The 21890-nt window shown below is 36.7% G+C and overlaps 3 protein-coding genes across 3 annotated transcripts; 2 read left to right on the plus strand and 1 right to left on the minus strand.

The window, feature by feature from the left end:
- The first annotated feature begins 280 nt into the window (after nucleotides 1-280).
- On the plus strand, nucleotides 281-3334 carry LOC144653908 (uncharacterized). The gene is made up of 3 exons (XM_078514050.1): nucleotides 281-675; nucleotides 1228-1341; nucleotides 2258-3334. Exons 1-3 carry the CDS (start codon nucleotides 373-375, stop codon nucleotides 2363-2365), a joined length of 525 nt encoding a protein of 174 aa, XP_078370176.1. The 5' UTR covers nucleotides 281-372; the 3' UTR covers nucleotides 2366-3334.
- A 117-nt stretch (nucleotides 3335-3451) lies between these two features.
- On the minus strand, nucleotides 3452-15220 carry LOC144653877 (DNA-directed RNA polymerase I subunit RPA49-like). The gene is made up of 12 exons (XM_078513997.1): nucleotides 15126-15220; nucleotides 13149-13261; nucleotides 12965-13038; nucleotides 12366-12451; nucleotides 11102-11172; nucleotides 9881-10028; nucleotides 9286-9369; nucleotides 8110-8206; nucleotides 6343-6482; nucleotides 6075-6150; nucleotides 5360-5482; nucleotides 3452-3787 (listed from the first exon to the last, which is right to left on the minus strand). Exons 1-12 carry the CDS (start codon nucleotides 15187-15189, stop codon nucleotides 3631-3633), a joined length of 1233 nt encoding a protein of 410 aa, XP_078370123.1. The 5' UTR covers nucleotides 15190-15220; the 3' UTR covers nucleotides 3452-3630.
- A 74-nt stretch (nucleotides 15221-15294) lies between these two features.
- LOC144653909 (uncharacterized) lies at nucleotides 15295-21436 on the plus strand. The gene is made up of 7 exons (XM_078514051.1): nucleotides 15295-15569; nucleotides 15848-15874; nucleotides 17360-17556; nucleotides 18344-18428; nucleotides 19051-19116; nucleotides 19501-19646; nucleotides 20811-21436. Exons 1-7 carry the CDS (start codon nucleotides 15495-15497, stop codon nucleotides 20908-20910), a joined length of 696 nt encoding a protein of 231 aa, XP_078370177.1. The 5' UTR covers nucleotides 15295-15494; the 3' UTR covers nucleotides 20911-21436.
- Nucleotides 21437-21890: the final 454 nt, after the last annotated feature.

Raw genomic sequence — 21890 nt, forward strand, 5'->3', positions numbered from 1 at the left:
ATTCATTGATAGTAGCCTCCTCCCTCCCTCCCCGGGCCTGTATTCGCAAAAAAAGAAATAATACGGCAATGAGGATAAATAGCCTCAGAGCGAAAATCGTCTAGTCCCAGTCATGCGGTTGAGAATGACTGGATAACTTGTTTTTACATTTCACGAAGGATTAACCACGATTGAATGCTTAAGGTCAGCGCGCCTCAAAGCAACAGTACATCAAAGTGCAGCAAGGAACCATTTTCTTCCAGTACTTACAGCTGCAGTAGGGAGTTGAACGTAGTAAATAACAGGAAAATCCTGTTTTCGCAGCTCGCGCCAATCCCTCTCTTTGCTGTTACAAGTCCCAGAAGTCTAAGCGCTATTCACTCGAGTTCAAAAATGGCGTCCGCACGGAACTCAGCTAAGAAACACTCTAGATCATCGAGTTCTACAAGTACAGCGGAACAAAATCCAGGCCCTTCAATCGCGATGAACACATTTGCCAACGACGGCAGCTTTCTAGAACTTTTCAAAAAGCGGATGGAAGCGGAATCCCAAAAATTACAACAACAAAAACCCGAAAGTACGGTCGAGAAAACTGATCGAGAAGAGAAAGTTGAAAAGAAAGAGGACGAAGGATCATGTCAAGAGAAACTTACCGACGGAAAGAGTCCTGGAACTTCGATTTCATTAACACAGCAGGTCTGGTTTAGTGAAGAAAGAATTCTAGGGTTTTATCCTTTGGGGGAAAGATCAAAGTTGGTAGCTTAAATGACGAGCAAAATATTTTGATCGAATTTGAAATTACATGTAAGCTGTCGATCTAACATCTAACAATAGGTTATTCTTCAAAAGAATAAAAAGGTATCTTTGCTTGTTTCAATTGAAAAAAAGATTTTCAGTGAGACGTCCCGGATTATTTGTAGATCTAAGCTCATAGTTCTTTCTACTCGTCATAACAGCAGGGTTGCAAAAGTGTATTTTGAAATATTTCCATAAAAGGGCAGTCCTTATTTTTATTATTTCAGATGGAATGGAATGTGATCGAATTGAGACACACACTTATTTTTGTGATCAAAAAAACTAGAATAATTTTCTAAATCAAAAATCAATGTCTTTTTTTGAAATCATCAAAATCTGCCACTCACTGCATTAGTGTGTTTACAATCAGCCATCAAGTGAGGAAAGAGTCATTTACCAGCTGAATGGGCTTGATGTTATCTTACGGTGTTAGTATTAATCTAATAAATCTAGGGAAAGAGGACATTTGCTGTTGGAAAGATGGGTGGTGCTGCACGGCAAATTCATGCAAAGAAAAAGAAGAAAGAGAAAGAAGCCGCTGAGGCAGCAAAAAAAGCAGAGGAAGAGGTAAAATTGTGCTATCTGTCATCCTGCTTTACTTTGACCTTAATTTGTTCATACATCTTAAAATAGAAAGGTGATGAGAATGATGAAAGTGAATATCTGATCAACAAGGTAATAACAGTCGCTGAACAATAAAACATAAGATTGGGCTTTATGTGGTCCGACATACCGTATTTATTTGATTAAATGCCGCCCTCTAATAAACGCCACATTTTAGAGAAGAAATATTAATAAACGCCGCCCTCGAATAAATGCCGCATCATGATGCGGCGTTTATTCAAATAATAGACCCAAAAAGCAAATGCAGTAGTTATCAAATTTGAGCAAGCCTAAAATAATTATATTCCTTGATTGTAACAATGTTTTAAGATATTGAATATGACTTGAGATAAGCACTACAACATGTTCATGTTTTCTTAAGCTCAAATGTTCGGTTGCCATGCTATTGTTTGCAAGAAATAAATTGAATTTTAAATAAGCGCTGCCCTCTAATAAACGCCACACTTGAATCACGAAAAAAATTAATAAATATTCGAATAAATATGGTAATCCTTGTCTAGCACAGTTTTTACAGCCATTCTGACATGTCTGGTAGTCTGTAAGCCAGGAGAATTTTCAAAATGTGTTCAATAACGATGCAATCAAACGATGTTAATTGTGGCGATTGCAAAGTATCATGCAATGTTGCCCCAAAAATTCCCATTTTCCTGCAATTCATGAATCCCATTTTCCCCTTAATATATCTTTTCTCACTTCCCATAGACTTCCCACCTCCTCTACTACTGGATTTCTGCTTTCTTACCCCCCCCCCCCAACACCCCTCCCCCCACTAACAGTTCTTTTTGTACATTGTAACTTATATGTTATCAAATAATAATATTGACATAATTGTCTGTTTACTTGCTTTTTTCCCTGAAAGGCTGAGGGCAAGTCATCAGCATGGAAAGCTTACATGGAAGAAGTCCAAAGATACAAAGAAATGACTTGTTCAGATGACGGTGACAGAACATGTCCTCTTGTGAAATGACCAGCAATGGCAGTTTAAGGAAAATCAAATTTAGACTTAAAAAATATTATTAACTGTAAAACATTCAATATCGTTCACATTTCCTCTTTCCTCCCTAAGGATCATCAAAATGCTTACTTGGCTACTCCCTCCCCCTAATACTGTGTATTTATTTGCATGCTATTGTGAAGAGGTAATGTATCGATCCAAAGTGAAAATTTTAAACATGTAAATTTTGCATAATACTCAGCCTCTTTGTTTACAATTGAGTGAAAAGTGAATGAACATACAAGTTCTCCTTACTAGTCTCTATAAATTTCTAAGAACTACATGGGAGAATTTGTCATGTATCTACACTTATTAATGGCCAGTTCCCTGGGTGGCTTACTTAATTGATATTTGAAGAGGAAATTAGACAGGGATCAATGTTGAGCTAAAAGAATCTAAGTTTACAGGATTGCCTTTTCGATATTCCAAGGAATTAGTGGGAAACTGTCTTGATCTTAGATTCTTTTTGAAGACTGCATGTTCATAGAATTGAGCAAGTGAGCTGACAGGACAAGCTGAAAATTCAGCCACTTCTCATTCCCCGCGACTTCTACGTTTGTACATAGTAGCGGGAGCGACGAGAGGCAGCTGTATTCACAGGCTAACATGACACCTATAACTTTCACCCTTTCGACCCCCATCTCAAGAAATCAATTCTCCCATGTTATAGCAGCCATACATTTCTTTTCATCTTAGGTCTTAGAGTATCTCCTTGAGGACAATTTTCTTTGTTCTTCTGCTAGGCAGCATAGTGATAAATGTAAAAAAAAAAAGATTTTTTGTGGTGGAATTCATGGTACCATAAACTTTATTGTAACAGTCAGGTGGTCATAGTCAACAAAAAATATTGTTGTAACTTTCTGTAAAATTTGAAAATGTCAATTTGCCATTTTACTCAGTATCCTTATTTTTTGTAAATAAACTAGCTTATTGTTATTGTAACATGGTGTGTTGCTTTATTTCTAAAGCTATGTTTCAGTTCAGTTAACTTTCTGTCCTCCACCACTGTCATTCTAGGAGAGGGAATTCACCGAGTCTTTGTGGCTGAGAAGGTCTTGCACAAAAAAGAGAACAGTAATTTCTATCAATTAATTTTATAATAAACCCATGGTTCAAAGTAAAACCCATAATCTTAAAAATAGAAACTTCCAACACTACTGCACTATTCAGAATCCAGATTTATTTAAACACAATTATTATTTTTTTTTTCATTAACAAAATTTAGCATTCATTGGCATTCATGTACTAGGAAAACTACTATTTTGGAAGTTAGGAGGTAGTGGGACTTTGAGAACTGCAGTTTTTGAAGGAACGCTGCCGTCTTCAAGTTTTCGTTTGCCCGGTACTTTTGATGACTTTATAACACAGCCAACTGCTCTCAGATGATTTGATAACCTGTGAAATAGAAAATGGCATCTTCAGCTGCTATACACCTGGTGCTCATTTAAAAAAAAATGATAAATTACCTTTATTTATACATGGTTGTATTTAAAGCTAGAAGCTTGTGGGGCCATGTATTCCCGATTAAATTGAAATTTGTGTTGGAGTTAGTATTAGTTTTTGTGGACGGAGGCAAACTGGAGAACCCAGAGAAAAAGCCTTGGACCAAAGACAAGAACCACCAACAATCTCAACCCACATGACACTGGGGTTGGTAGCTACCCAGGTCACCTTTGCTCCCCCTTTTATAACTGGAGAGTTTATTTGGTAAAATAGCACTTCCATCGTCAACAATTTGGTTTGATAAAGTTATTGCATGATATATAGGAATCTCCAACTTCCTGTGAACATTTCATCAGATTAAATTTCTTTTTTCTTGGACTGAAGAAGTATGTTCATCATTAGATTAATTATTTTGGGAAGTTCCATAAATTTGTAGTGATACCCATGTGTTATGGCAGACGTGCTCACCTCACCACTTCACACAATAAATGTGATAGTACAAGGCTAAAAAAAGTGCTGATTGGTTGTCTGGGGCAAGCAGATTTTCCTGCTGGGCAAGTAAGTTTTCATGCTCCCTTGCCCAACCAACTAGGGACAAGCATACCACTGCCCTTCAAAGCGGTCAAACACAGAAATTCCGGTTTTCCGTCCGGTTTTCACCGCCTCAAACTTTTCTAAGAATTTGACTCGAAAGTGTGCAAACTTTTTTAAGTAATTGTTATAGAAACAGTATGGTGAAAGAAAATTTCAAGCTGGAAAACTCAGTGGAGATCAATTATTAAATTTCCCATCCATAAGCTGCGTAAAAGCCTTAACTTTCCAGGGACGGGGTTAACTTTTGGCTTTAAGCAAAAGTTTATGGAAAATTTAAGACTTTGTATGGAGAATTTTCGCAGGAATTGCGCACACGTGTGGCGTTTGACCGCTGTGTGCAACTGCCCTGCCTAGGGAAGAAAAAATTTGGGGTCAGTGGTCTGCTTGTCTGAAGGGCAAGCTTGAATTCAGTTTTTTTTTCAAGCCCTGTAGTCACTAGAGGTACCGTAATGATTCGATTTAGCGCCCGGGGCGCTTATTTACTTTTGGCACCTTAAGGGTGGGCGCTTATTCGAGACAGGGCGCTTATTTAATTTTTTTGCGAAACAACCAAAATTATGTTCAAAACAAAACTTTAATTTATATTAAAATAACTAACAATAACATACATGTAAACTGTAACAGTAACAAATTGTTGAAAGTTCAGTTACTTTTACAAGAATTGTTCATTTTAGCAGTAATATATACATGTACGGTACGGTGAATGTTCATGAATTTATTGTTTCGACGTGGATGACTCAGTTCAGTAGGGGCAGTTAGCGCTTTTTAGAATAGGGGCGCGTATAAGAATGGGGGCGCTTATTAGAATAGGGGCGCTTATTAACAAAAACACATTCGAAGGGGGGCGCTTATTCGGAAGGGGGCGCTTATTGGAAGGAGGGCGCTAAATCGAATCATTACGGTATTATTTAGTAACCAACTTTTACATACCTTGACAGAGACATTTTAAGATCTTTCATTATAACCATACAATCCAGCGTAAATTCATCAATCATCAAAGCCAGCACTAATATGTATGACACAAGTTTATCCTTTAGTCTCTTGGGAACTGCCCTGCAGAAAACAGATAAATAGCCCAATTTCGATATATTAAAATTCAGCCCAAAACAATAGACCTCAGGACGAGGCTCCGGGGACTAAACTATAGAGTTTGCGGGGTTTATTCCCCGGAGCCTCGTTGTGATGTCTATTGTTTTAGGCTGAATTTTAAAATATCGAAATTGGGCTATTCCCATCAGTGATCAAAAGCAAATTTCTATTAACATGCCATTGCCGTCACAACAAGAGTGATACCTCTGCTTCTGTAAGATGTAAGAAGTGAAATCGAAACAGCATATTACGAAAGTATAGAGATATTAATTTTTTTTTCTGGACACATGGAATATCATTGCGTTTCTTTAAAGTTATCAAAACGAATCGCAACGTTTATGAAACGTGAGACAGACCGGCACAATCAATATCGACTTCTGTGAGTGATGTGCGCCTGATTGCTGTTTCAATTGTCCCGGATAATACTCTACTGCGCAGGCTTTGAGTCTTACATCCAAGAAAATTTTGGATTTTTTGCCCTACTGAAAAGAATACTGTGTTGTCTCATTAACGCTCACCAGCAATTAATAGGATTCATATTTCGAGAACCGCTTACCTCGCCTTTCCTTTTTCCAAAGAAAATGTGGACAGTAATCTTTCCTTTATTACCTCTGGAATTCCAGGCAAAGGGTCTGAAAAGCACAACAAAGCAAAACAGTAATGGCCTGCAAACTATGGAATGCATTGCCTCTGGTAGTAAGAGAATCACAAGAATTTTATTTCTCCCTGACCATTTCACAATGATTCTCTAATAGAATAATTGGGTCTGCTGTCTTTTAGGTTTTACTAGCTGTTTTAAATTCAATTACTGCTTGCTTATTTACCTGTCTTTCTTAGGTCCTTAAAATTAAGACTGTACAATGTCATCATGTAAGATAAGTACAACAGGCAGCAGGACTGGTGAAGTCGCTGCGACGGGTTCAGCGACATGCCATCTAAGTGCTGTAACACATATTCTGGAAACCTGAGAAAGGGCATAAAAATAAATTAAAATTATAAGCATTGTCAGGGTTGGAAATTAGCGCTCGCCCACTCGCCCAGGCGAGTGTGAAAACTGTCGGGCGAGTACAAATCACGGATCACTCGCCCAGTTTGGCGAGTACGATTTTCATATCCAGATTATAGTTTTCAAAATAAGCGTCCACTGATCCACGAAACTCTGCAAGATTGCTTTTCCTGCCTCTTTTTCTGTACAATTTCGACACTTTGCTTGCAACATACAGGAATTTGGGAAGATGTATCAAATTGAAAACTGCGTATCAACTTTTGAAGTAAGCATGCTCATGGTTAAATTGTAAAGTAAGGTCTTTTTTGGCGATTTTTCATTCAAGAATTAGATTGCAGTCTGTATCATGATCGACCACCACTCTGTGGCACAATGAGTATTGAACGTGATTAAAATTGTTAGAGACTGGGCGAGAGAAAATTTATCTGGGCGAGCACAATTTTAAGGTCACTCGCCCAGATGGCGAGTGCTCCGAAATTTTAGTTTCCAACCCTGATTGTGAATATGAAACACTTTTTTCAGTTGAATTCAATATAAAACTACTGCACTTTAAAAAGAAATGAAGCATAAAAATAAAATGTTCAAATTGATTGCAGTATCCCAATTTCTCAAACCCTTAATTTCTCGAACCTCCTGCTAACTCAAAATGAAAGTCGTTCCCCTTCCCTCAGATGAACACTGTAAAATTCCCCAATTTTCATTGACCCTGACCTCCTTGAAAGGTCTAAGGAGTTGACTTAATTCTCACCATCCCCACTCCCCGGTCATAAGTTATGACTATTTACCTGCCACACCCTGGGGGTAGGAGGGGATTAACTCCCTATATTGTACTATATTGGGAGATGGGCGGCTCTGCCCAAATTGTGTACCATTTTCAGGTTGGAAGGAAAGTATATCAAACGGTAGGGACTTCTTCACAAGTTGAAGCATAGGATAGCGTAGGGGGCACCATTTATTAAAGAAATAAAAAATGCACCCGAGTGCATTGTTGAGTTATATAAGCACACAGGAATTTTTAGGAAAGACTTTTTTAAAATTCCCAAGTGCTTACGTAACTCAACAATGCATGAGGAGAAAGTTTTTTTTTTCCTTTTATATTTAATGTTAAAGAAATTAAGCGCTCAAACTCGTGACCTAAGCTGCGTGCACTATAACTCACTGAAGCATGCATGTGACATAAGCCACATGCTTTATGGAGCTATAATGAAGTCAAATTGACCACTCATAGTGCACAATTCCTCAAACATTTTATAAAGGTATTTATTTAAGTATGTTAATAGGTAATTTAATTGAAAAGTTTAGAAAAGAGATGCAGTATTTCTACTGAAGGTAGGTGGAAGGTGAAAGGTATTTGAAAGGGTAAGGTTTTCTGTCAAAAATAGTTCACAAAAGGGTAAGGGCTTGGGCCACTGGGCAGATCTTGCCCATACAAAGACAAACAGCAAATCAGGAAATTCAAAGGACTCTAAACAAATAACTGTATGTAAGTACAGTGTCAAATATTACTGATAGAAATTTAAAAGGACCTACCAGTACAAATGTTACAGTTTCATTAATAATATATTGATTCACTTGTTAACTATACCTCTTCCGCTCTCTCCATTCATTTATCTTCTCTTTATTTGCACTCGTGATTTCCAAAGATGTTCTTTTCAAAGCTTCATATTCCAAAGGAGTGATGACTTTACAGAGTCAAAGCAAATTCCAGCACATATACCGTTGCTGCATCTAAGCATGAACACGTGCTACTGAAACATGATCTTATTGCTTGTTAAACAAGGTATAATAAGTGTTCAATAAGTGTTCTTGGAGTGCAAAATAGTTTTTTTAAAACAGACGTTTCGGGGAAACCCCTTCATCAGTGTATATGTGATGTCTTAAAAGGAACGCTTGATCGTACGTTAAATGTCTTGCGTGCGCGTCGTTTAAAAATAAACAGAGCGCGAGATTGCGCGCGCGCTCAGCGCACATGACAAAAATTTAAATGAACATCAGAATATTAGTTTTAAAAAAACTATTTTGCACTCCAAGAACACTTATTGAACACTTATTGTAACAATTGAGTGCTACGCAGCAAAACTCTTTTTATTAAACAAGGTATGCTTGTCATCAAACGTTTAAAGTTTGGCAGACCGTAGCAGCAACTTTTGTGCTGAAAGTTCAACACATTCCGGTTTCGAAATGGCAGAAAGATTGGATATAGACTGAGCCTTCTTTTGAAAAATTGATCCTGATCTGTGTCGACAGGCATTTGCAGGTTCATTTGAATCACTTTTAGTGTAAAGTTTTAATTGAACTCAGTGTTTATGGTGAGCATTTTGAGTGCGAAAGTTTGCATTACCGTCTGCTAAACTTCAAATGTTTGACAACCAATCATATGCCACATTCAATGTCCAATTAGATCATGTTTCGGCAGCATATGTTCATGCTTAGATACAAGTGATGGTACAAAATTGTAGTATTTAGTAGTCCTTTGTTTGCAAGATCTTGTGTATTGTCCTAATAGTCCCAACATGTAACAATCCACAAGGATCTTGCAAAATCTTGGAAAGAATTTATTTTACGATGGAAGATTCTTCCTTAAATCCCTAAGGATCGTGAATAATCCCTTTATACATTTATATGCAACTTAGTTCAACGTAAGCTTTTTCGCTTTATGTGTAGTACCATCCTGTTTTTCCAGGCAAATAATTTGCTTACCAGACAGATAACTAAACTCTGACAAAATGAATCATAAAAACCATTCATTCCAAAAGGATACTATCATCTAGTTTGTAAACATCAGCAGCTGTCTCAGCATTAATGTTGAATGGTGGGATAGATGAATGCTCTTCCTCTCTACCATCTGCAATCATAAAACAATATCACAAATATGTTGTGATCAACATTGTCAAGGCATTTTATGACAAGCAATTGAACTGATAGGCACATTAAAGTTTAAGTTATTTATTTTTTTTTTTTTTTTTTTTTTTTTTTTTTTTTTTTTTTTTTTTTTTTTTTTTTTTTTTTTTTGGGAAAAAAAAAAAAAAAACCAAAAAAAAAAAAAAAAAAAAAAAAAATGCAGACTTGAGTGACACTTTTCCAACTTTATAAGACATGTGCCCACTAAGCTTTGATTTAACTGGATGGTGCATTTCCACACGATTGGTCAATTTTGACTTTTGAAATGCTGTCAGTGTCATGTGTACAAACAAATATAATTGAGCATTTTTTTTAGTTGTGAAGTGGATTGTGGGCTGGTTTTGTTTTGTGGTCAGTTCTTTTTGGCCATTCTTAAGGTTGTCAGTTTTTCAAATATACTTGAATTTGTTTGCACAAAAATGAAACTTTGGGTTTAAACAACACATTTAACAGACCTGTTGTATCCAATGGTTCTTTGGCTAGTGTCTCCAAAAAATCGGAAACTGTTTCATTCAACTCGTCTTTGTCCACTTTATTTCGTTGTCGAGAAACCATGTTTCGCTTCTTCTTATTGCTGCCAAAAGCTTCTGTAAGAAGGTCACTCTGAAAGCAAATCAAACAGTGATAAAAGTTTTTATGTATGAGTGTAGTGGCATAACAACACTTAGCACAATGTCATGGGTGTTATTTATGCTGCAGTTTGAGGTTTAAGAACTTTAATAAATTCAATTTCACCAACTAGTAGTAATCAAAGATTAGAGGACTGCATTCAATCTACGAAGAACACCACCATGATAAGAAATAAAGGCAGAAAAGACAACAGAAAAAAATTGAAACAAAGCCGAAGGAGATAGCTTATACAAAAGAAACTATCACAATTGACTCACACGTTTTCCTCAAGCGGTCACTCTTTTTGCAATGTTAATTCACTGACTTAAAAATACTTCTTCCCTGGATGAAAACCCAGTAATGCTTTCCATGTCATTTTCACTATCATTTTAACTTTAGGCACACGTTTTGAGCCATTTATTGTAGCAAAACTGTTTCCCATTAATTATCCCACTATATTATATGCAACACTATTTTCTTCTGCATGTAATTAAATTATATTTAGCATTGATCACCAAGATTACATCAGCCCCAAGAAACTTGGTGGGGACCAAATTGCTGTCCATCTATCCATAGATTTCAAAATAACATAACTTTTAATTGCACCAGTACAGTTTCTTCCACAAGCACAGCAGTACCATCTTGTTGAGGTATCACTGTTCTTTTTTCTTGCTTTCACCATAAAGAACGAAAAATCACTATCAAAACCCAACTCTTGGGTCCTTAAGCTGCCATTTTTGATATCCAGGCTCTTACATTGCAGTTACAGCAGAAAATAATGGAACGGTTTTGCTCCCATTTTCTGTGCTTTCAGCTAAATGCTGTGCACATCACAAACATTCCTGACCAAGGGAGATCTACATCACCTTTTATCAATACCTCATCAAGAGAAAAGGTTATTGGAATCAATTAAATGATCCCCAAAGGCAAATTGCTTTGATCTTTAAAAATTCTACCAACTAATATTATAATTAAATGTATGGAGATCAGACAGGAGAATTTGTATATGGATATGTTTAGTAGCCTGTAGTTTCACTGGTTCAAACAGGATTACATGTATCCATTACCTTTTCCAGGAAAGAAAGATCCAGTTTACTATCCTGATCATCATCTTCTTGGTTGGTTTCAGCAGTACCTGCTGTAGATAAATATTAATTACGGTATTAGTATATGTTGTGTTTAATTTTTTTGTTTAAAATTTTCAACCAGTTTATTTTTAGTTTTCATTGTCTTAAATTCATTATCATAATCTTAAACAAAGGGAAATAAAAATAAAACTGGTTTGAAAATTTTAAACCAAGGAAAAATTGAACCACAACATATATACCAAAACAGTGGATAGCGTTTTTGGCGCGATGCCTGAGGAGGATAATGAAGATTAAATGGCAAGATAAGATAGTAAAGAGAGCACTGGAAAGGGCACGGGAGAGGTGAGGAAGAGGTAAGAAGAAGGAGAGGCGACAGGACACATCCCAGACAACAACCTGACAATGACGTACAGCCCTGACATGGACCCCAGAGGGAAGGAGAAAGAGAGGCAGGCCAACACCTGGAGGCGCACAGTAGAAAAGGAGAGGTCAAAGCAGGGTGGCAGTCCTGGAGAGAGGGCGCACGAGCGCAAGAAGGATTGATGGAGAGACATGTGGAGGCCCCCAGCGCACTGGCGCCAGGGGAAAGGAAGTGAAGTGAAGTGATTGGCTACTCAAAATCCAAATAGCCTTTGCTATTCACCTCCGAGCAACACACGCAACAAAATTGTAATCTTTAAGAGCAATAAACTAGTCAAAAATCATCCTTTCGGGCTATATTATATCACTGCTTTAGTATATACTAAAACAACTATTCACTTCAGTGTCAGTGGCTAGTGGTGGATATTTACCTCGCCACTTCGCAGCTCTGTGAATATCCACCAGTAGCAACTTCCTTTGGTGAATACCGAGTTGTTAAATATTGTTTAAAAGTTTACTTCAAATGTTCAGTTTGACCTCAGTCTATATCCCAGCCTGGGGAGTAAGTAAAACTCTTGTGTGGCAGTTGCTATTGTTTTTGGGCTGGGGGCATTGTTCCTGCTGTTTGCTCTGTTGTTCTCTCAAAGGATAGGGAGCGATTCATGTGAGAACTTGCGACAGCTGCTACATAACAGACCCATTATAACAGGGGTACCCACTTGTGGAAGGTACATACTTATGAGAGGTGTCTGCTTATTAGGTGTCTGCTTATCAGAGACAGCCACTTTAAGGAAGTGTCTGTCCATTAACAAAATATAAACACAGATTTCATTCAGTGTGGATTGCTAAAGAATTGAATGTAAGGAGCTTATTAATTCATTACCAAGGATTTGTGGCTGAAGAGTGATCATCTCTGTATCATACATCTTCATCACCTCTGTTCTTTTATTGTAAACACCAACAACATACCTGAAACACATACCGGTAATTAGTTACTTCTGTTACCTTGAGCATTGTATCAAATTTAACATTGATGTGACCAGTGTTATCATGCACGGGGTATAAACTACTCATAAGAAATTTTAGAAAACACCCCTAAAAGGTACCCAAATCCATTTGTAGAGAGTGTGACCCAAGTTTATTTTTACCACTTAGGAGTACCTACCAATCTAGACCATTATTGATCAATGATAAGTAATACTGGCAGCCAAGAGCCACAACCCAAACAAAAATCATTTTTTGAAAACTGGTTCCTGTTTATTTACAACTCATTTTGATTGCATTCGAAATTCAGCACCCCAAGCAGCGATAAAAGGAACAGCAATTGATGAGCATCCCTGTCAGTGTAAATATATATAGTCCCTCCTCTGATGTGTAACATGCGTACAAATTGAATGTTACTGATCCTAATTCCTGAACAATAACTGTTCTGTTAGTTCATAGTTTATTAAAAATGAACAGGTTACAAAAATTAACACTCACTTGCACAAACCATTAGATCTGGAAAATTGTCCAAAGTTTTGACCACTATACTCCATGTCTTCTGTTTCTGCAATCTAAAGGAAATGCCAATGCTGCGATGGAAAGCTCATATAGCTTATTATAAATAAACAGCGAAATGGATTCTGATTTCTTGAACCCTCACTTTAAATTTTTTAAAGCCTACCAGAGTTCTTCTTTGCTTCTTCCTTTGATCTGCTCTGTCTGCCCACTGGTAACAACCAAATCTGATTTTTCCATCCCCTTTGTTTTGTTTTAAGGTGGCATTGGTGAAATGAACTACAAAGAAACATAAAATTATTGGCAATAATGTAACAAAGTATATTACCGTAATGATTCGATTTAGTGCCCGGGACGCTTATTTACTTTTGGCACCTCAAGGGAGGGCGCTTATTCGGGACAGGGCGCTTATTTAATTTTTTGAGAAACAACCAAAGGTAAGTAACAATATCAGGAACTGTAACAGTTAGAAATTGTTAAAAGTTCATTTACTTTTAGAATTATAATTGTTTATTTTAGTAGTAAATATATACATGACCTGTACGGTGAACAGTCAGGAGTTTATCTAGTTGACGTCAACGACTTCAGTAGGGGCAGTTATCCACAATAGGGGGCACTTATTAGAATAGGGGCACTTATAGGAATGGGGACGCTAATAAGAATGGGGGCACTTATTGGAATAGGGGCGCTTATTAACAAAAACACATTCGAAGGGGGGCGCTTATTCCGAAGGGGCGCTTATCAATTGGAAGGAGGGCGCTAAATCGAATCATTACGGTAATATGTTTCTCCACTCTTTTTTTTATTTTTTTTTTTTTATTGATTGCACAATTATAAATTACAAACAACATAAAAAAAAATTTGGTTATACAATACAAAAATAAATAAATAGATAAATAAATGAATAAGTCACATTCAACTGAATTACATAATATTACATTCGAATACAATAACGATAACTAAAATCAAATTAACCTAATCTACATAAACTACATTACAAGTTTGTGCCATACAAAACAAACAACAAAGAGTGGTCTCTACGCTACTTATACAGGAAGCTTTTATAAAGGAAAGATAAGGGGTTTAAATATCTCACAAAATAGATACTAGATTAGACCATTTCTTAAAATGACACGCAAGCTTATCTCGTTTCCTGGCAATATTTCTTTCAATTTTTTCATAAAAGTTGAGTTCATTTATGAAACGTTGTACACTTGGCATTTGGCCACCAGATCTAGACTTATATATTAAGAGTTTGAATACTGTAAGAATAAGGTTTATTAGTAGAAACTCAGCTGTGTTCAATGGCCGCGATGCGCCACGACCGCCACGCGCCGCTCAGCGACATGATAGGCATGAGGGACCCGAGCACAAAGACACGGCGCACTCGGCGCGCCCGTGACAGCAGACTGGGAGTCTAATTGTTAATTATAGCGCTGTTTTTTAGAGTCTATACCTAATATAATATTTGAGATATTCAATTCTGGCAAAACAATTCCGGCAGATTTAGTCCAGATTCTTATTCCACTCGTGGTGCTTTGAAAAATTTGAGTGGGCTTTCAGAGCACAAAACATCGAAAAATGATGTCATATTCTACATGGCTGTAAAGAATACCTAATTAAGCTTATAATTTTTTTTTTCTTGGCAGAAAGAAGCAAAACTTTCAACAAAATTTGTTCCATTATTGGGCTCATGTCACTTTCTTAGCTGCTTTTACAGAACAAAGCAAGGTTTATGAAGACATTTTTAATTGACTCTAACATTACATGGTAATTCCAAAACTGATCAAAATGTAATTTCTCCTCACAGATTACAATACTATCAAGAAGACAGGTAGTGAGAAAACCAACAACTAGTAATTGTAGCGGAAAAATGTACACTGAAATGCATAGAACAGCTCGAAATTAGTAGCGCTATTGATTTGCTGCGCACTTGGTGGAATATTCAAGAAAAAAGGACAGCTTTAAGTCGCTAAATGCTCTCAGTTCGCCAGCAAAACAACTTTGTTGTGATGAAACTTGGCCATATTTGCGGTTGCATGACGTTCAAATGTTAAAACCAAAATAATGAAAGTCGTCATTTATCTTCTCAACAGTTGAAAGTCACTCGAAGTTTACAAAAGAACAATTCAAAAAGACTAACCCACAAAAGGCTTCGCATTCGAAGAAGACTCCATCGGTTCATATTCCAGCTTTGCAGTCGCCATCTTTGATTCTTCTTCCACGTGCTATTTCATGTAAGCGATTTGATTGGTCCTTGTGATTTTTTCAGCCAATCAGAGTTCACTTTGCATCCATTGTTTCGCGGGCGACTTTCAAGCCGGGAAATCTGTCAAATTGTGTTTACTGTGGTCGTTGTGTTTATATTCCCGGTAAATTTACCAATGCACAGGTTTTTCTCTTGAAAGATCCCAGATGAATTATTAATAATCTGGATACAGACACCTTAGCTTACATCGATTTTTCGCAAATATTGAAAACAGACTCGAAACATGGCAAGATTCAACGAAATATGTCTATAGAGATCTCAGAGATAGCGGGAACGGCATTCGAGGAGGATTTTCAGGAATTGAAAAATCGACTGGAGGTGAGATTTGCAGTTAAGAACCCGTCAAATGTACATTCATCGTTATTTTTAGTATAACGCATTTATGCCTGTCGCGTTTTTGGATGGATCTAGTATAGAAAACCGTTCAGTTATCTAAAATTCTGTAAGGTTGAATCTCAGTTCAGGCAATTAGGAAAAGGAGCTTATCTTGTCAAATTTTTGTGGGATTTCTCTTGATAACCTAGAAACGGCATTGAGCTGTCTTTAATACAACACGTATGTTTACAGCTTACATGGATTTTTATGTTGCATTTTAGCCGCTCTTCAATGCAGAACCTCTGAAGGTAGGTATTTTAGTTATTTTCCTTTTACATTTCCAAAGTTAATTTAAATATATAAGCTTATTGTTAAGTTTTCAATTCACTTTTGCAGTAAGATAAATATTGTGACGCCTTCAGATGTAAGCAACTTAAATATACTTTCCTGTTGTAATTAAAGTTCATTTGCATCTGAAAAGTTTTGAAAGGCCTACATCTTACGGTGTTAACTTGTCATAAATACAATAGTGATAAGCTTACATTAAAAGACTCGATTCATTCTAAGTTGTGAAGCCTGCGGGCCAGAAATTTCAGCAGAAGTAAGCTAAATTGTTTTAAAATTTCATTAAATTCTGGTACTTAGGAATTACGTTTAAATGAAAGTAACATTTAAAAGCAAACAGACATGACGTCATTGGTAAGCTAATTGTGGCTTAATATGGCTTGGTTCTCTGTCATAATTTTTCAAATTAGTAATTTGTCAAGTCAGTTGAACAAATACTGCATTTCTTTGGTTTTTCCAGAACAAAAACCTGAGAGATATAAGATGAAAACAAAAAAGCTTGTTAATCACAGACCAAAAGGTGCACGGTTTCCTAAACTTTTGGAAGTGACTGGCAATAGGGCCCCACTGAAAACCACCTTTTTGTGACGTGGGCTCCCTGCTAAAATATCTTTATTATTATTATTATTATAGGCCCGTGCACGATCGTATTCTATCAACAAATTTCTGTTGTTCCAGAAAATATCCATATAGCCTGCGAACAGGCTCCCGAGTGAGGTTTCCGCAAGCGAAGCGAGCGGAAGAGCGGGGCCTGAGGGCGCGCCCTCGTACTCCCCCTCAAGCCCCGCTCTTCCCCCGCTCGGGAGCCTGTTCGCAGGCATATCCATATGGCCTTCCCATGGAAGGTTTTGGGAGTCCTCCCACCCTTCTGGAATTGCAGTTAATCCCACCCCCATTCTTTCCTTTAATGTTAAACATTTTGGATTTAGAGACCCCACACCCGGGGGGTACCCCCCAAAATACCCGTACGGCTATGTCCCGCCCAACGGGGTCATGATTTTGGGCCCCCAATCTACAACAGGGTATCCATTTTAGAGACAATTTCCAGAATGAAGTTTGATATTTTGAAAGGATGAAAGTTTCAAATTATCAGCAGCCAAAACTGGGTGCTAAAAATTTGAAGGGTTTCTAGAATGGGGTATCATTTTGGATGTAAATTCTTTCTAAAACACGGTGCTACTTTCGAGACCCGGCGGCACATTCCCACCCAAAACATATCTGAGTACCCCTCCTCCCTCGGGCCCCACACCCCCTTGGAATTTCCAATGACCTTCCATGGGATGGGTTATGGATATTTTCCGGAACTGCAAAATTTTGATAATTGACTTAGGGCTTCACCCTAATCAACAATGGCCTGAGTGGGTGCTGTGATAAAATATTTCTTTGTTTGATATGATTATAAAAAATAATCGTTTGATAGTGTGTGGTATTTTTGTGTTTTAATTCAGGCTCAAACAGATTCTTGCTTGAGGCGATTTCTGAGAGCTTTTGAAGATGTTGATGAAGCATATACTGCGTTGATTAAGTACATAAACTGGAGAGAGGAATATGGCGTGAACTGTTTAAGCAGGGGGGATGATGACATTGAAGAGCAGATAGCTTTGGACAAAGCTGACGTTCTGGACTTTCCTGACCACAAAGGAAGGTCAGTTCTCCATGATGCTCAACAATTTATAATAATAATAATGAAAGTGATAAATGATCATCGCAGTGAATTTCATTTTAAGATTGTTTTTTTTTTTTTTTTTTTTTTTTTTTTTTTTTTTTTTTTTTTTTTTTTTTTTTTTATAATGTGGTGATGATGACAAATATTTTATGTGGAAGTCTGACAATCACTCAAAGGTGGTTTTCAGGAAGGTCCTCTAAAATAAAATCTAATAAATGCTTGTTTTTGACTGGTTTTTGGCGGGCAGGTTGTGATGGTCAAATGGTTAGCATGTTAGAGGCCCTACCAGGGGTCCCGGAGGCTGTCTGTTTAAATGCTGGTGTCACTCTCTGCCGCAGGCCGGGAGAAAGAAGGCACTTCCTTCATGTGCTACGCACTTGGGCCATGCGCTTGTCGGATTTACCCTGGCAGGGCCTTATGTTACTCTCAGGGATTGTTTATAAGAGTAACATCAATGCTGTTAGAGGTACTGTATTGACATTAGTGATTACTAACAAATATATTTCATCTAGTGCGATTGAAGAGGCGAGGGTAGTCCTGAAAAGGACTATTTGCTGTTGGTGAGTGACATTTCGACAATTTTGAGAACTTGAGTCATCGTCAGAGAGCCTTTTGACTTTGATGGTGACTTCTGCTCAGGTTATCAGATTGTCAGTCACCCACAACAATTGTTTTCAGGACATAACCTTGCATGGACAACAACTTCTGGGCTCAGAAAGCACTTATTATGTTACTAATGTGATTGTATTTTTTTATTAATCTCTAGACCAATTATTCTGGTGACTGTAAGAAATCATGATGCAAGAAGCAGAGATCTAAACGTCATCACTAAGTTTATAATTTACATCTTGGTAAGTGAGTGCATGCTATCCTGTTTTGTGTGATGCCCTCCCAGGGGGGTATTCGGAATTTCAAGTGAGGGGGATGATCGAATGGAGGCAAAAATCAAGACCCCAAAAAAATCCCTAGGGCTTCCAACAAAACCCCCAAAAATCCCTGGACTTAAAATCAACCCCCCAAAAAATCCCATGCCAAATTTCTGAACCATTAAATTAAGATATAATGCAAAGAAAAACATTACAAACACGTTCAGTGTTTGTACTTTATTTGCAGAACTATGCAGCCAAGGCACTACCATGAATCTTTAGATTGATTTTAATACCCAAAAATATCCCTACCTAAATCCAGCCACCCCAAAAAATACTTGCCGAATTTTCCTACCCAAAAAACCCAGAATCGGAAATTTCAAACCCAAAAAAATCCTTTGATCATCCCCGTTACTTGAAATCCTGAGTACCCCCCTGGGGATGCCCTACACCCCTGCCAAAATAACAGTAATATTTAAGTGGAAAATTCTCTTGTTCTACAAAACTTACAAATTATTTAAATATTTTATTTTCGTACCTTTTTTTCTACATAAATGAAAGAAATTTACATATAAAGTATAAAATAATTAAAATTGTTTTGCTTTAGGAGGAAGCAACTAGAAAATGTGATGAAGATGTGATTGACAACCTTTGCATTACTTTTGATTTGAAGGTAGGCAGACCTTCTGTTCATGAACAATTGAGTTTAATTTGTAATGATTGGCATGCACATTATCTGAAATTTGCCTTATGTACTGTATCACATGGGTTTATTTGCAAAAATCAAAGTGCCAAAATTGGCCACAAAAAGGAAAATAAATAATGTAAATTTTTATATTACTTGCTTGCCATAATATAATATAATTATAAGGTGGTAACAAAATTGACGACAGCGGATAAAGATTTGCTTTAATTTTATTATACATAATTTCTTTATTCCCACATTATATTTGGCAAATAAAGCTTTTTATTATTTTTTACATAAAAGCTCTGTATTTTTTCTCTGTTTGTATTTTTAAATAATTATAATTTAAATCTCCACTTGTCTGGTCCTCAGGGCTTCTCATTTAGCAACATGGACTATGGCTTTGTGAAGCAACTTATCTGGCTTCTGTCCAGACGGTACCCTGAGAGACTTGGAAAGTGCCTGATTGTCAATTCACCATTTATTTTCACTGGATGTTGGGCTCTTATTAGATTATGGTTAGTTTTGACAAATTTTTTATGGTTTTGTAAAATAATAATAAATTAACATTAAATAATTATGTTAAAATAATAATTAGAGCGGTTTTCACTTGAGTGTCGAAGTGATTGCGTTTGGTTTGGTGCTACTCGCTTGGTGATTGGCAAAATGTTGCCCACCCAGCCAGACACCACCATCGTGACCGCCCGCACATCCGACTTCGTGCCAGCTTCATGTTTTGATTCGAGTTTTGATTGGTCACTGGATTGTCTGTGTCGTGATTGGTAGAGTATTATTTGGTTTTGGTTTACGACACCAATTGAAAACTGCTCTTAGTGAGGCATGGTGGCCTAATGGTTAGTGCACTTGACTCCAGATTGAGATGGTTTGAAGCCCTACTTTAAATTTGTGTTCTTAGCAAGATACTTGACTCTCTTGGTGCCTCTCGCTTTACAACCAGGTGTAGAAATGGATACCAACAAATTTAATGCTGGGGGTAAATCTGTGACTGACCTGCATCCGATCAAGGGGGGGGGAGTAGAAGTGCTTCTAGATGCTTAATACTACAGGACCCAGGATAGCTCTGGCAAAATGGGACACTTAAGCCTGATGACCTACTTAATTAATAATAGGTTCTTGCTAATGCATTAAATCATAATTATTTTGATGTTTTCACAAATGAATGTATGTTCTTATGGGGGTTTGAACCTTGGGTTCACCACTGGAGTAAATGGAGGGCGACGAGACCCAGGCCGGCATGCGGAGAGTCCCAGGAGAACAGCGCGGCTGCCACTCCACGTGAATAGGCTGGCGATGTGTACAGGCGGCCAAAGCGTGGAGAGTGTGGTGACCATGCATTCAGATGGTTTATTATTGAATACAATGTTGTTTAATAAAGCTAAATGTCTATAAAAAATATTTTTAAATTTATAAATTAAGTCCATTGTGTATTTAAAATAAAATTTGCCATTTAGCGGGAAGAAAAAAATACTTTCAGAAAGTTCATTGCAAAATCACATACTTAAGAGATACAAGGACAAAAAGTTGGTATCTGTCCTTGAGAACATTTTGCATAATTTTCATTGTCTGTATCTTGTTTCTCTTTCTCTCACTTACGCAATTGTATAATAAAAAAATTTTATCCACCAGTTTCAAACTCTGTTCATTTTGCTTTTCATTTTCAGGTTACACGAGGTGACAGCAAGCAAGATCGTTTTTATCAAGGACAAGGAACACTTGGCCGAGTTTATACCACTTGACGTTTTGCCAAAATCACTTTTGTAAACAGTCTTACTAGTATTTTAATTAAAAGCATTCAAAATTTTTAGCCAGTCTTTTAGCAGTGCCTGTTTTAATTTTTTGCATAAACAAGTATCAATTTTGTCAATACTTTAGTTATATTCAGTGATTCAACATTTTAGCGGTAGGGTGTATCTAAAAAAAACAGTTGATATATCAAGTGTTGGTTTAAATGTATAAGATTAAAAGATGAAAGAGGTTTGCAGTTAGTTGAGATGATCTGGAAAAATAGTAACTTGTGTGGCAGTTGCTTTTGATTAAATTATTTTGAATTGTGTTCGCCAGTAGAATTATTAAATTGTACAATAATTTTAATTTCTTTTATTGACATTGGGACAAGCCTTAATTCTTTTACTTTACAGAAGATAGGATTTTTAAGGGACAAAGGGCAACTATTTATTAATAAGAAAATTTGGATCAGTATTTATATTATTTTATTGAATTTGAAAGGAAGTGAGGGATTTCAAATTTTGGCAGTAATAATTTATTATTTAAGAATTGTCTGAATTGTATAAAAGAATGAAGACCTAGTCTGCAGAAAAAAATAGTGCTCACCTTACCTTGATTTAAAAGGAAATCACTACTTGCTGAAAATCTAGTGCTGCACAGAAATATAAAGCGCTGCAATGGAAGCATTATTATTTTATTTCCTTGCACATTTTTATTCTTCTTAATGTAATGTAATGTACATGTCTTATGTTTTGACATAATGTTATTTATGAAGAACTTGCATAATATTTGTTTCTTCTAAGAAGAACATAGTGTTAGATCCAGATGAAATAAATTAATTAAGTAGACAGGAGTAGCGATGAGTATTTGACAGATATCACTTGTAATTTTTTTATCAACTTTTTAACACTTCTTTAAAGAAGTTTGATTTACTGTAATGTTATTTTGTTTTTATTGTTTCTTTTATCGTAAATTTTTTCAAAAATATACATACCTTTTGAACCTTACTCTCTTTA

This window comes from Oculina patagonica, chromosome 5, assembly GCF_052425735.1.
Source record: "Oculina patagonica isolate OP01 chromosome 5, crgOcupat, whole genome shotgun sequence".
In the NCBI taxonomy this organism is placed as follows: domain Eukaryota; kingdom Metazoa; phylum Cnidaria; class Anthozoa; order Scleractinia; family Oculinidae; genus Oculina; species Oculina patagonica.

Coding starts and splice junctions, on each gene's coding strand:
- LOC144653908 (XM_078514050.1), top strand. CDS start 373: ATGGCGTCCGCACGGAACTCAGCTAAGAAACACTCTAGATCATCGAGT. Junction 676..1,227: donor CGATTTCATTAACACAGCAG/GTCTGGTTTAGT, acceptor TAATAAATCTAG/GGAAAGAGGACATTTGCTGT. Junction 1,342..2,257: donor CAAAAAAAGCAGAGGAAGAG/GTAAAATTGTGC, acceptor TTTCCCTGAAAG/GCTGAGGGCAAGTCATCAGC.
- LOC144653877 (XM_078513997.1), bottom strand. CDS start 15,189: ATGGCGACTGCAAAGCTGGAATATGAACCGATGGAGTCTTCTTCGAAT. Junction 12,452..12,964: donor AGATCTAATGGTTTGTGCAA/GTGAGTGTTAAT, acceptor TATGTGTTTCAG/GTATGTTGTTGGTGTTTACA. Junction 8,207..9,285: donor TGTTTACAAACTAGATGATA/GTATCCTTTTGG, acceptor GACTCTGTAAAG/TCATCACTCCTTTGGAATAT.
- LOC144653909 (XM_078514051.1), top strand. CDS start 15,495: ATGTCTATAGAGATCTCAGAGATAGCGGGAACGGCATTCGAGGAGGAT. Junction 18,429..19,050: donor AGTTTATAATTTACATCTTG/GTAAGTGAGTGC, acceptor GTTTTGCTTTAG/GAGGAAGCAACTAGAAAATG. Junction 19,647..20,810: donor TGGGCTCTTATTAGATTATG/GTTAGTTTTGAC, acceptor TTTCATTTTCAG/GTTACACGAGGTGACAGCAA.